Below are 14,943 nucleotides of genomic sequence, written 5' to 3'. Positions count from 1 at the left end.
CACGTCCGCCCCCTTCTGCGGCTCCACCGGGTCCCCCATCCCACCGAGAGACCCCAGATCCCTCCATAAAGAGCATCTGTCACTGCCTATTACTGTCACGAGGGAAGTTTACATTCTTTGTGACAGCAAAAAAAGTGATCAAATTTTTTTATTTAAATAGCGTAAAAATAAAATAATTAAGAAAAAAAAAAATGTAAAGCACCGCATTCCCCTGTGCTCGCGCACAGAGCGAACGCATATACAAGTTGAGCCTGCATATATAAACGGTGTTCAAACCCCAATGATAACAGTAAGAGCAATACTTCTCACATAACCTACTCTGTAACTCTAAATTGGTAACTGTTAAAGTTTTTTTAAAGCGTCACCTATGGAGATTAGTAGGTACCGAGGTTTGTCGCCATTCCAAGAGCGTGCGCAATTTTAAAGCATGACATGTTGGGTATCTATTTACTCAGCGTAACATCACCTATCACATTCTACAAATAAATTGGGCTAAATTTACTATTTTGTTTTTTCTTCTAATTCATGAAAGTGTATTTCTTCCCTAAAAATTGCATTTGAAAGGCCGCTGCGCAAATCAAGTTTGACATAAAATATTGCAACGATCGCGATTTAGTTCTTTAGAATCTCTGCAAAAATATATATATACGTGTGTGTGTTTGTGTATATATATATATATATATATACGTGTGTGTGTGTGTGTATGTAATGTTTGGGGGTTCTAAGTAATTTTCTTGCAAAAAATATTGATTTTACCTTGTAAGCAACAAATGTCAGGAAAAGGCTTAGGCTCCAAGGGTTTAAAGAAAATTTGGAGAACAAACTGGTATGTGTCTATTATGCAATATATATTATACGGTATTGCTGAAGAAATAATACAAATTCCCCCTTTCCATTCAATATATGTATTTTTATTGTTTTTTTCTGTGGCCTAGACAAAACAAACTGGAGGAAGCATTGCTGTTCTCTGGCCAGTTTACAGATGCTTTGCAAGCTCTTATTGATTGGCTGTACAAAGTGGAACCACAGTTGGCTGAAGATCAACCAGTACATGGAGATATTGATGTAGTGATGAATCTCTTTGACAACCACAAAGTAATGTTCTACTTCTAGCTACCTCTTTTTCTTTCAAATATCTGTAATATATACAGTTCAATAAAATTGAATTCTTTATTTAATTAGTACTTGAACTTGACATTAATCAGCCATAGAAATTGTTTTCTGCTTGTGTTAGATTTATTTTTTTAGTGTTGTCACACCCACCCTGCCATTTTTTCTAAGCTATAGAGGTATACGTGCATGCTTCACCTCATTTATGATCACTGCATGTATTTATATATTTATTTAAAAAGTGTATTTGTGGTTTAGATGGGGTCAGTATATCAGTATGTGCACATGTATGGTATCACACAAATACATACACACAAGTACAAATGTATGCATTCTGACATACACCACACTTCTGTCCACATATTATCCTAAATATTTTCTCATGCACAATTAAACCTACTCACGAACATGGACATATCTACATGCATACTTCCATGTGCACTCTCACGCATACCCTATGCAAACTTCTATTTCTGAAAATTCCAACGTAAATATTCCTAATTACATATGCATTCACTTTATAATGTATTACATAAATGTTCTAAAGAAACATGTGCACAGACCACAGGACTAATTACCTACTTACATACTCCTAGGAGCATATCAATTAAATACATAAAATAGCACAAACAGCAATAACATCATCACAGAGGTTCTAATCCTTCCACATTTTGGTACAGAAAGGTTTTTTTTCGTTGCTTGATCTTTCATGACTGGAAAGGTTCCTGATAACTTTCTGACCCCCTGTCACCAAGAACCAACAGGAAATCTCCCCAGTGAGAACACAGCAATAAAGGCCCAACAGAAGTCCTTACTCTATCCAATGCAAAAGAAAATATTTTTGTACAGGATTTGGGTATTTCATGTAAGACAGAAAAATGTAGAAAGCAATACACTGATATCCTGATCCTTGAAGATGATTAAAGATGTAGAGGCTAATTTATTTTGTGTCTTGCATTGTAGTAAAGCCATCTTTTTCTCTTAGGTTTTTCAAAAAGAGCTGGGAAAGAGAAGCAGCAATATTCAGGCCCTCAAGCGTTCTGCCAGAGAGTTAATTGAAGGAAGTCGTGATGACTCTTCTTGGGTGAAAGCCCAAATGCAGGAATTAGGCACCCGCTGGGAAACTGTATGCACTTTATCTATATCCAAACAGACCCGACTGGAAGAAGCACTGCGCCAGGTGGGCTCATGTAGGGATTATAATCAGTCATAACATGAATTCCTGTCCTGTATTACATTTAAGAGGTCATTTCTCACCAAGTGATGAGAGAATTTACCAGCCTGGTCTCTGCACTGAACTCTGACAATAGACCGTTTACACTAATGAAAATTCAGTTAAAGCTAGCCTGGTGGATTTACAGCTCAGTTTATGTAAAGACCTAAATGAAAGAAGAGATGTTCTGTTTATAAATCACATGCTTTCTGCCATCCAAATAATTCTTGACACACTGGCATTTTATAGATTCATTAGGTGTGCTTTACAGTTCTTATGTGCAGTCAGTTTATTATTTATGAAGAAGTTAGAAGTGTGTTCAGTGGGAAGATGTGTCAGTTTGTGGTATAAAGAAACGTTATTTGGAGGTAATAAACTACATTTAACAGATTATGTATCATTCCAGGCAGAGGGGTTTCACTCAGCTGTGCATGTGCTGTTGGAGTGGCTGGCTGAGGCAGAGCAGACTCTGAGATTTCATGGGGTCCTCCCCGATGATGAAGATTCTCTAAAAACACTAATTGAACAGCACAAGGTAAGTACAAAGTTATACATAAATTAAAAAGGATGTGGCATGAATTTGGAATTTTCTTTTCATTCCAGCAATAATGTAAAAATGCAGATACACAAAAACAGAATGTTGCCTTTTATGTGGCTTTGTTTTTTCAGCATTTTTCTGTAGTGTTAAAGAGGAAGTAAACCCTCCTCTACAACTTGTACCTATAGGTAAGCCTATGATAAGACTTACCTATAGGTACTGTAAATATCTCCTAAACTTGCACCGTTTAGGAGATATTTACCTTACATGCAGCCAGTGATGTCACTGGCGCATGCGCTCTGAAGGAACGGCTGCTGGTGCCGTTTCTTCAGAGCCCCGTGCCGTGACCGTCTGCTCCCACGCGTGAGCGCGGGAGTGACGTCACCGCGGCTCCTGCCAATCAGATGGCCGGATGCCGCGATTCCGGAAGACAGGCGACTGGACATGTCGCCCGTCATACAGGTAAGCGGGCGGCACGGCGGGGGCTCGTTCTAAGGTAAGTATTTCATAATGAGCTAGTATGCGATGCATACTAGCTCATTATGTGTTTGTCTTTCAGGTTGCAAAAAAAAAAAGTTTCATGGGTTTACAACCTCTTTAAATCTCATGTCTGGGCTAGGAGTTTAAAAGTCTTTGCATTATAGTACTTTACAAATAAATACCTTACCACCACTCATTCAGAATCACTTCAGTATTTTGCCATTGACTAAATGACAGGGGATGCAAAAAAAAAAGAAAAAAAACTATTTAGGTATGTTGTTTTTACTTACAATTAAATTAATAAATATATTTAAAATAAACAGTTGCATCTTTTACATTTGACAGCTTGGTCTCATTTAAAGGTGATTTAAACTTCTCAACTGTTAAAAGACTAATGTTCCATTTCTGAGTTTTTAAGCTATCGCTCATTCTCAGGCACTCTTCTTCTGTTTTACCAGTGATTGACGTGCAGCTACTTTCAGGAAGGTTTTACTGCCATTAAAAACGAAGGAACATAAACCTGATAGTCATTGTCACTTACCAGTAGTTTATCAGTGGCATCATAATATGCTGTCAGAGAAAAGAGATGACATGTGGAAGATACAGACAATCTGTCAGCTTTGTTGTGTAATGCATCAGATATCTTCTTATTACTGTTAACCCCATATACTTGTAAACTATAATGTGTTCTTATAGTTTTGCTTTTGTTATAAAAAAGATTGTTTAAGATGTACCTTTTAAAGAGTGCCCATTTTATGCTATAATAAGAGCCCATGTACACCAACCTTCGCAAGTTATCCTCTGTATAATGCATGCACACTGGTGAACGTTGTATAGGGGCAGTGCAATGCATTGTTACAATGCACACCTTTGAATTTTTTGCTTTAATTTTAAAAAAGATTTTTTAAAGTGTCACAAAATGACACTTCATTCAACTATATGCACAATAGCACAGTGACACACTCTGGCAAGCAGTTACACACAATTTTGCAGGTTTTTTAAAAATGCAGACATGCTACATATACCAATGCACCTGTATGGGTTGTTTCACTATGCTCTTGTATTGACCCTGCATCGATCAATACTGATCTTTGCAGAAACGACCCCTTAAATGTAAACCAAATGCTGCTAAAAGCATTTAAAGGTGCCTTTTATGTCCCCAAGTAGAGTTCCCACTGTTATATGTAAGTAACTGTGGCTTTTGGAAGTCAGCACATTGACTTGCTCAAGTCCACCTCCCCCCAGCTGTTATTTGCACTAAATGTGATGAGAGGCATAGCTGACCTAAAGTGAGGCGCCAGAAGGGGGGGGGCCAAGTTGCTGACTTCATAGTTAAAGTGAAACCTACATATTACAGTGCCCTAAATGCCAAGGCCACTGTGGTTCTCCAGAAGACTGGCACCTCTGGGTGCCGGCATTAACTATCTATTGCCACTTTATTGTGTTAAAGTTTAGTGAAAATTAAATTGAAGTCAAAGAAAAATCTGCAGAAAAAAAAAGTTAATCATCTGACTCTGATTGTTTGCATGAGAACATAAACATAAGGTATAAAAAGATCACCAGTTTCCAAGATCTCTTTATTAGGCAAAGGCATTCAAATTACAACAAGCATGATGTTTATTTTGGAACAACAGTACAGAACTGTAAGAAAATAGGAGTGTTACGTCTCCTTGCTGTTTTTATACATTTCTGAAACATTCCCGTTATCTTATACTTACTAATGTTATAGACAGGTTTGTTGAAATCATTGCCAATATATTTATCTTGGCTTATTTTTGTGGTTTGCATGTTGAGGATTTTTTGGATGGTAGAGTAGATTACAATTTGGGTTTGCTAAAATAAAAATAACAAGTGTGAAAGTCCTCCAACTCACAGCATTTGACTCTTTAATTGGGCTACACTACAATACATCTGCTGTCATCCTGCTCTTCCCATAAATGGAAGATAATGGAATTGTTCATTTAATTGCAAATGTAAGCGTCATGACGTATCTCTATTGTTCTGGCATAGTATTGTAAGGTGTCAGAACAGCAAACACTTTTTTTTTTTAAATAATTTTTTCTTATTTAGGTTGCACACAGTCAACCAAAAATCCAAGTAAACCGTATCTTTTGGTAAACCTATGTGGGCTGATTTACTAAAGGTTTTGAGAATCTTCATATTATAAATATTGTCCAGCCATTGTACAGCATTCTTGGTCAGTCCTAAATAAAGACTTAAAGAGAAGTACAGCTAAAGCTCATTTGGCTGTACTTCTACTGTGGATCACAGAAGTGCAGTTTGTTCTGCACTCCTGTGACCTGTTTTCAGCAGACAGCAGGCTGAAGCCCACTGTCGACTGACCTCACAGAGCCTCTCTAGGCTCAGGAAAGATTGTGACCATATAGTTGGGATACACCCACATGCCTGGACCACGAGCCAGGCATGCTCCAGTGAGTGCTGGAGGGGCAGAGCAGACAGCGGTGACTGACAGTCATCAGCTCTCTGCTCAGGGAGCTCTGAGATCCAAGCAATCGGTGGTGTTTGATCGCTCGGTTTTCAGCCTTAGAGCCAGTGGGGGACAGATGCAGCATCGGACTGATGCTGCATCCACCTAGGTATGATTCTACAATAAAAACAATTCTCATACTTCTCTTTAAGGGATTATGAATATTGTTAATGTCTTTGGTAAAGCCTCCTTGCCTTTCTCAAATGCTGTTTCACCATTAACGCTTATGTGTTATGTATGGGTCCAGTCCTTGTACCACCTTCTTGGTCAGTCATTAATAAAAGACTCATTGGATTGGTGACCATAGGCATCAACTTACAGTGCCTGGATTGAGTACCCGTCTGTCTGAGCTGCAAAAGGGTTTTGAGTGAAAACAGCATAAAAGATCAAATCACCAAGTGAAGTGTTTGCTCTCTGGTGCCATATTAAAAATAACATAGGTCTCAACTTCTGTCCAGTATGATGTTACAACCCCTGTTGTTCTTCAGAACCCTCTTTGGAAGTAAACCCTCTTCTCTGGAGAGCTCCAAAGTCTGAGCTGAGGAAATGTCGGCATAACAGTTCCGTGCAGCAATGTAATTCAGTAAAATAGTGCCAGTCAAGGATAATGTATTTTCAGTTTCAGACCATTAAACGATTCTAAATGATTTATTAGAGCTTTATTGAAATGCCCACTTATGTTTAATGTATTTTGGGTTGAAAATCATGTAAAAACCTCTTTACTTCGGGTCTCAGACAAGTTACACACTAAACACACAGCTCTGAACAGGCAAGGATACTTTTCTTGTAAAAAAAAGTTGTTACAGCATTCTTGGATTATGTAATGGTCATATATCAACACTTTTCTGTATAGTTCCAAATAACTAGTTCATAAGGAATTTTATAGATAACAGAATCATAGGGGTTGTTTGATCACAGCTGTAAAAATGCAAGTTTATTATTACTGGACATTATCTCATTTCTTAAGAATACTACATCTAGTTTTATTCCTGCATTGTAATGCTGTTGGTAACAATGTGAAAAATGGTTGATTATTCAGTAAATCGGTCAATATAGGGCAACTGTTTGGAAAGTTTAAGCAGCAAATTGTGAAACAGTTGTGTAATTTAGCAATGTACCTTGATTCTGGTAGCCATTGTAATAGCTGATAATCCTAAAGAACTCACACTTTCTTCATTAGCTGTATTGGGTCATAATGTATGGGGATCTATCAATGATAACATGTATAAAATATATCCCTTTTTAGGCATTCATGAGGAATATTGAGGAAAAAAGAACTGAGCTGAATAATGGAGCGAGTATGGGAGAAGCGATCCTTTCCGTTTGTCATCCAGACTCCATTACTACTATTAAACACTGGATAACCATTATTAGAGCTAGGTTTGAGGAGGTATGTGAGCTTTTCTGGATCATTATTAATAAGGAATTTGTTTACTATGTGCCAGTTTTCACTTGTTTTACCACTTAAGACTTTTGAACCTTAGAGATATGTCCTAAAACAAAGTTTTTAGGATGCACCTCTTAGGATGTCCTAAAACAAAGTTTTTAGGATGCACCTCTTACATCTAGCTCCAACCCCCCCCCCACCCCCAACCCTTGCTTCTTTACCACTGCTTCCCCTGCTGATATTGAATTTCTTTGTATTTACACAAAAAGGTGACTGTCAAAGTGCAGCCATTCCAGTGTAAAATGACACATGCAGACTGGTTACTGCTAATGAGCTAGTTAGTGACCCCATAGTGATATTTTCACTATCATCTTCAAATTCCCATACTAGTCCTTTTGCAGCTTGTCACCAAACACGTTGGTATTATTTACAAACTGCCAAAGTGCTCCAGCAACTAGATGTAAAAAAATTGTGTCTGCATAGGGTATACTGTTCATATTCTATTTTAAATTTAGTCATTGGAGGACCTTGGGCGTTTAATCTGTTTCATCCTTTCCCCTCTTGTTTTAAATAAAACCTTTCTGTTTTCATTACATACCCTATTTTAGATCTAGTGGTGTTATCACCGGGTGTTTGTATTTCTCATGACTGGTGGGAAGGGCTGTCGGGGTTCTGTACATAGCTTTCTGAATACATAACACATCCTGCCTCAATACTCCTCCCAAGTGCCCTCGGTCTTGATTCAAACAATAGTCTCTTGAGAGGAATTGTGCAAATATCAAAATGCCTCGATGGGTGAATTTCAGTCGGAGAATGAATGTTTCTAAGAAGACTGCATTTGCATGCAGACCACCTCAGGTAATGCCCACATGTGATACTGGGTCTCCATGTGGGAAAGAACTAAAATTAAATTAATGGAGGAGGGCCAGGGACAGTAAGGCTGGGGAGCTAAGTGCTACATGATGCTGTGTGGTTTCCATCCAGGGAATGAGGGAGACTCTATCTGACCAGAATAGCTCAAAGTGTGCAGTGAAATCAGAGTAAGCAATTTCAGTACAGACGAGGAGCCAGTACAACTGTGCAAAACATAATATTGCCAAATAAAAGGCTAGTTTGTCCCCCGAAAACATTGTATGCATTACTTTGTTATCCTAAGTATTTACAAAGTTATCACTAAATAAACAGACCCATAGTGGAATTGTGAACATTTTTATAAGCCAGAAAGAATATAATGGTAAGAGAGCTGGTACCTTTATAGAGTGGTTAAAGGATCACTTTTTTGGGAAGAAAAAAAAAAAAAAATTAAATGAACATATAAATTATTATTATTATTATACATGATTTATATAGCACCAACAGTTTGCGCAGTGCTTTACAATGTGAGGGAAGACAATACAGTTACAATACAGCTCAAAACAGGAGGAACTAGAGGGCCCTGCTAGTTAGAGCTTACAATCTAGAAGGGAGTGTCAAGTGAAACAAAAGGCAATAACCGTGAGGGATGGGTTGATGGAGAAAATGGAGGTACATTTGTTAGGTGTTGATAGGATAGGCTTCTCTGAAAAGGAGGGTTTTCAGAGATCGCCTAAAAGCTAATAGAGTAGGAGATAATCAGACAGATAAGGGTAAGGAGTTCCATAGGATTGGAGAGGCTCTGGAAAAGTCCTGGAGGCGAGCATGGGAGGAGGTGACGAGGGGGCTAGAGAGCAGGAGGTTTTGAGAGGAACGAAGAGAGCGATTAGGTTGGTATTTTGAGACGAGGCTGGTGATGTAGCTGGGGGCTAGGCTGTGGATTGCTTTTTAAGATGTTGTTAGTATTTTGAATTTAATTTGATGGGTGAGCGGAAGCCAGTGGAGGGCTTGACAGAGGGGAGCAGCGGACACTGAGCGATTGGTAAGGTGGATGAGTCTGGCGGCAGCATTCATAATGGATTGAAGGGGGGATAGCCTGCGTAGAGGTAAGCCACGAGAAGGGAATTGCAGTAGTCGAGGTGCGAGATGACCAGGAAGTGAACTAGGAGCTTTGTTGTGTCTTTGGTTAGAAAGGGGCGTATTTTGGAGATGTTGCGGAGGCTGAGGCGGCAAGATTTGGATAGCGATTGGATGTGGGGTTTGAAGGAGAGTTCAGAGTCCAGGACAACAGCTAAGACCTTGGCATGCCGGGATGGGCTGATAGTAATGCCATCGATATTGACGGAGAAATCAGGGGAAGGGGCACGTGGTGGAGGAGAAATTATAAGCTCGGTTTTGGATGGATTGAGTTTGAGGAAGAGGTGAGACATCCAGAACGATATATATGATAGTAAATTAGTGATACGTGAGGAGACTGAGGGAGAGAGCTGAGGGGTGGATAGATAAATTTGGGTATCGTCAGCGTAGAGATGGTATTGGAAGCCGTGGGAGGCTATCAGCTGACCCAGAGAGGAGGTGTAGAATGAAAATAGGAGGGGTCCAAGAACAGAGCCTTGGGGGACCCCAACAGAGAAGGGAAGAGGAGAGTAGGAAGTAGAATTGTACATAACTCTAAAGGTTCGGTTGGATAAGTAGGAAGGTAACCGGTGAAGAGTACAGTCACCGAGACCAAAGGCGTGGAGTTTTTTAATGAGGAGGGAATGGTCAACCGTATCAAAGACAGCAGAAAGATCCAGAAGTAGGAGTACAGAATAGTGTCCATTGGTTTTGGCCATTAGTAGATCGTTTGTCAGTTTTAGGAGAGCAGTTTCAGTGGAGTGTTTAGGCCAAAATCCAGACTGAAGGGGATCAAGGAGGCAATTCTCGGCAAGGTGGTCGCACAGTCGGTTGTAGACTAGATGTTCGAGGAGTTTGGATGAAAAGGGGAGCAAGGAAATAGGGCGTAGGTTGTTCAGATCGGTTGGGTCCAGTGACAAGAGGAAATACACCTGCATGTTTACTTACATAGCAAAAACTCAGTCTTTTTTTTTTTTACCTACATTTCTGGGTGTGGGACAACATAAGTCATCAGGGTTTGATTTTCTTTTGTAGCCATCTCAACCCTCAAGAGCAGTATATACTTACGTTTAGTAAAATATTTTCAAGAACCTTGTAGAAGCAGCTCCACAACATGTTACAGCCTCAATAGGCTGCCTCGCTACCACGCATATGTGTGTACCACTCTATCACCTTGGGATGTCCAAAGACCTAAAAGGTGCTTGTCTTGTTTAAGGTATGAGGTCATGACCTCCCACAGTCTAAGCAAAATACTTCATTTTTCGGGACTTTCAGGACACTTTACATACACAGGTCCTTCTAAAACCGTTTTAATAGCTGTATTCATGCAAACTGACACTAGAATGTAAAAATGGAGAAAAATAAGTACATATCTTTGATCTTTTTTATGATTTGACATGTTTAAGGTCCTAACCTGGGCAAAGCAGCATCAACATAGGTTGGCTGCAGCATTGGAAGACTTAATAGCTAAAAAGGAGTTGCTGGAATCCCTTCTGACATGGTTACAGTGGGCAGAGGCTACACTCAATGAAAAAGACAAGGAAGACGTGCCGGAGGAGATAGATGAAGTTAAAGCTCTGATTGCAGAACACCAGGTAATATATATATCATTGCCAAGGTCTTGCAAGAAAACAAATGACTTTCTTTTGTATTCTAGCCTGTTGATTTTGTTCCACATTTTTACATACGCTATGTAATGTTTCAGGCATTTATGGAAGAAATGACCAGAAAACAGCCAGATGTAGATAAAGTCACAAAGACTTACAAGAGGAAAGCTGCTGAATCTATGTCAGCGCAATCTCAAATCCCGATCTTAGACAAGGGGAGAGCAGGCCGTAAGTATAAGATGAAAGAGAAGAAAAGATGCAGAGGTCACAAAGATGCATAATGATAATAATAACAATAACCATTCTATATCCATTAATAAAGAAAATGTTATCACATATTATCCATTGTTTTGGATAGAAAAAAAAAAAACACTCCAAAAAAGCTTATATCAGTATTTTCAGGATACTTGTTACTGCTTAAATAACAGCAATGAAACCTTTTTGGGACCTTAAACAATATATAAACACGTTATTGCTTTAAATATAAGTTATGGAAACATTTTCTGTTATTGTAAAGCTACTTTATTCTAGTAAAGGCTGAACTCTGACATGTCTATGTTAACAGGAAAAAGGTCACCGACACCTAACCTTTATCCATCCGGCACACAATCTCCACTAGAAACAAAGAACCCAAGGGTCAATTTATTAGTTAGCAAATGGCAACATGTGTGGCTTTTGGCATTAGAGAGAAGAAGAAATCTGAATGATGCTTTGGATAGGCTGGAAGAGGTAATGTACTTGTCTTGCAGACAGATTTGTATTTCAACAAATGCCGCTAATATTTAGGTTTTGTGTTGTTGCTGTCAAGTTAAGCTATGTGCTGTCTTTTTATATAGCTCAAGAACTTTAGTATCATTATGTGTTTGCCTACATTGCCTAGTTGTGTCAAACTGCTGTGCCCAATATTGTTTAAAATTCATCATGCTCTCAATGGGTTTTCAAACAAATAATTGAAGAGTCTAGTCTACAGAGAGTGAGACCTTGGTTTTACCAAATGGGAAGCAGTGGAGACAGAATCTGTGGTGAGGAAATCTTGTCACTTGAGACTGCAAATGCAATAATAAGTCAAAAGGATGTGTTTATCTGCTGGTACTCATCCAAAGTGTTAATATATGTTTTGGGTGGAGTATGCCAAGTATTTACCTATTTACTAGCTTGTTGTATATAAAGTAAATAATTATGTCATACACTGCTCAAAAAAATAAAGGAACACTTTTATTCAGAGTATAGCATCAAGTCAAATAAACTCCTGGGATATTGATCTGGTCAGGCAAGTAGCAGAGAAGGTTGTTAATGAGTTTCAGCTGCTTTGGTGTTAATGAAATTAACAACAGGGGCACTAGATGGGCAACAAGGAGATGACCTCCAAATCAGAATGGTTTTACAGGTAGAGGCCACTGACATTTTTTCCCTACTCCTCTTTTCTGACTGTTTTTCACTAGATTTGCATTTGGCTAGGGTGAGTGTCACTACTGGTAGCATAAGGCAATACCTGGACCCTATAGAGGTTGCACAGGCATTCCAACTCCTCCAGGATGGCACATCAATACGTGTCATTGCCAGAAGGTTTGCTGTGTTTCCCACCACAGTCTCAAGAACATGGAGGAGATTCCAAGAGACAGGCAGTTACTCTAGGAGAGCTGGACAGGGCCATAGAAGGTACTTAACCCATCAGCAGGACCAGTATCTGCTCCTTTGTGCAAGGAGGAACATGATAAGCACTGCCAGAGCCCTACAAAATTACTTTCACAGGCCACTGGTGTGAATGTCTCTGACCAAACAATCAGAAAGAGACTTCAGGATGGTGGCCTGAGTGCCCAACATCCTCTAGTGGGCCCTCTGCTCACTGACGGCACCATGGAGCTTGATTGGCACTTGCCATTGAACATCAGAATTGGCAGGTCCACCACCGACACCCTGTGCTTTTCAAAGATGAGAGCAGGTTCACCCTGAGCACATGTGACAGAAGTGAAAGGGTCTGGATAAGCCGTGGAAAAATATTATGCTGCCTGTAACATTGTTTAGCATGATCGGTTTGGTGGTGGGTCAGTGATGGTCTGGGGAGGCATATTCATGGAGGGACGCACAAACCTTTACAGGCTAGACAATGGCATCCTGACTGCCATTAGGTATCGGGATGAAGTCCTTGGACCCAATGTCAGACCCTACACGGATGCAGTGGGTCCTGGGCTTCTCCTGGTGCACGACAATGCCTGGCCTCATGTAACGAGAGTATGCAGCCAGTTCCTGGAGGATGAAGGAATTGATACCATTGAATAGCCCCCATGCTCGCCTGACCTAAATCCAATACAACACCTCTGGGACATTATGTTTTGGTCCCTGTGAATCTACCAGGTTGCACCTCAGTCTGTTCAGGAGCTCGGTGATGCCCTGGTCTAGATCTGAGAGGAAATACACCAAGACACCATCCTTTATCTCAAAAGGAGCATGCCCCGATGTTGTCAGGCATGCATACAAGTACGTTGGGGCCATACAAACTGCTGAGTACCATTTTGAGTTGCTGCAATGAAATTTCAGCAAAATACGCTAGTCTGCTGCATACTGTAATTTTTTCACTTTGATTTTCAGGGTGTCTTTAAATTCAGCTCTCTGTAGGTTGATCATTTTCATTTCCATTAAATGATGTGGCATCCTTTCCTTCCTAACACATTACCTAGTCCATATCAGTATAGATATCCAGCATGATATTTTTCTCCATTGAAATCTGATGTGTTTTCAAGGTGTCCCTTTAATGCATCTGAGCAGTGTATATAAGTATACTGTAGTTTTGGTCCATTTAGTGCTTTTTAACACTATCATCTGCACAGTGGTGAGGTTACCGAGGGCTCAGAAATCAATTTCCATATTTGCATGCACTGGTAAAGATATAAGCTTAGAGTAAAAAATGTTTCTCCTATGGTGTATCTTACTTGTGTCACAGCAAAGTATTGGAGGAAAACACTGTACTTTTTTTCATTAAAGCTCAAAGAGTTTGCCAACTTTGATTTTGATGTATGGCGAAAGAAATATATGAGGTGGATGAATCATAAGAAATCACGGGTAATGGATTTCTTCCGGAGAATAGACAAAGATCAAGATGGAAAGATAACACGGCAGGAATTTATAGAAGGAATTCTTTCTTCAAGTAAGATATTTTGGTATAGTTTTATTGTGCTGTTTACTTTTTAGAAGTAAAAATAATTAGGTAAAGTATTCCTGTAGTTGTTGCCAAGAAATCGTGTAGTCTAAACATTCTTGCCCACCAGCATTCTTGAAACAGGTTGCTAGCTAAAGTCCTGCAACATGGATACTAATAGCACTCTGCAGATATTATTGTTGCAGGACCTATGGTAGCACCTGTTTAGTCTCGGTTCACACATATGCGATGTGGGAACCCTGCGAATCCACTGCGGGTTCCCACATTGCACTCAACTCGCAGGCAGTTCACACTGCCATATGCGAATCGCTGGGGTGTCAATACAAAGTTAACGACAGCCCCAGATCAGTTTGCATATCGCAGCGCGAACTGTCAGTTCGGACATGAATCAGATTGCATAGGTGTTAACACCCATGCGATCTGATTCTGGTGCGGACCCAAAAAAGGGTCCTGTGCGAGTTTAGTCCGAATGCGATGCAAATTCAGCCATATAATCTGCGCATTTGTGTGAACCGGCACTTAGTCTTATTAGCTACTGAGCAGATTTAATCATTATACAGTCTGTATTTTTCTGCTACTGGTGCTTTAACACCAAATCACTGTGCCATAAATGTAATAAAAAAAAATGTGGCTTTCACTGACACATGAGCTGCATCAGTATTCTAATATTCTGTCACATAAATACATGTGTCTTATAGCTAAGTTCACCTTTACATAAAAGATAACTGCACATCTTTTTGCAACTGCAAGTGTGCATTTTAAAAAACAAAAAAACAAAACAGAAGCATGTAAAGTATTGCACCCAGGATCAACAGATCGTGAGTGCAATGTCAGGCTCCTGCACACACTGCCTACACCTTTGTTGCCCATACCTCTTAACAGGGTGTCATTGCAGTGCTGTAGGCATTGTGAATGAACTATGGACATGCTGATCATCATGCCTGTGGTTCATTCAAACTACAAGTACATCTGCCGCAGTAGATGACGGTACTTGT

At 39.7% G+C, this 14,943-nt stretch overlaps 1 protein-coding gene across 10 annotated transcripts in view; it reads left to right on the top strand.

Moving 5' to 3' along the window:
* Positions 1-14,943, top strand: part of DST (dystonin) — a 783,726-nt gene that overhangs the window by 744,460 nt on the left and 24,323 nt on the right. For all 10 annotated transcript variants that reach the window (XM_082250079.1, XM_082250078.1, XM_082250081.1 and 7 more), the window contains 8 exons: positions 936-1,095; positions 2,096-2,290; positions 2,730-2,858; positions 7,076-7,219; positions 10,591-10,779; positions 10,890-11,019; positions 11,357-11,520; positions 13,774-13,936. In XM_082250079.1, the coding sequence (XP_082106205.1) occupies positions 936-1,095; positions 2,096-2,290; positions 2,730-2,858; positions 7,076-7,219; positions 10,591-10,779; positions 10,890-11,019; positions 11,357-11,520; positions 13,774-13,936 (1,274 nt within the window). The remainder of the gene's footprint in view (positions 1-935; positions 1,096-2,095; positions 2,291-2,729; positions 2,859-7,075; positions 7,220-10,590; positions 10,780-10,889; positions 11,020-11,356; positions 11,521-13,773; positions 13,937-14,943) is intronic.

The sequence above is a fragment of the Pelophylax lessonae genome (assembly GCF_965119305.1).
Source record: "Pelophylax lessonae genome assembly, chromosome: 3".
Taxonomy (NCBI): domain Eukaryota; kingdom Metazoa; phylum Chordata; class Amphibia; order Anura; family Ranidae; genus Pelophylax; species Pelophylax lessonae.
Note: the sequence above shows the minus strand (reverse complement) of the source record. Positions and strands in the feature narration are given on the sequence as shown.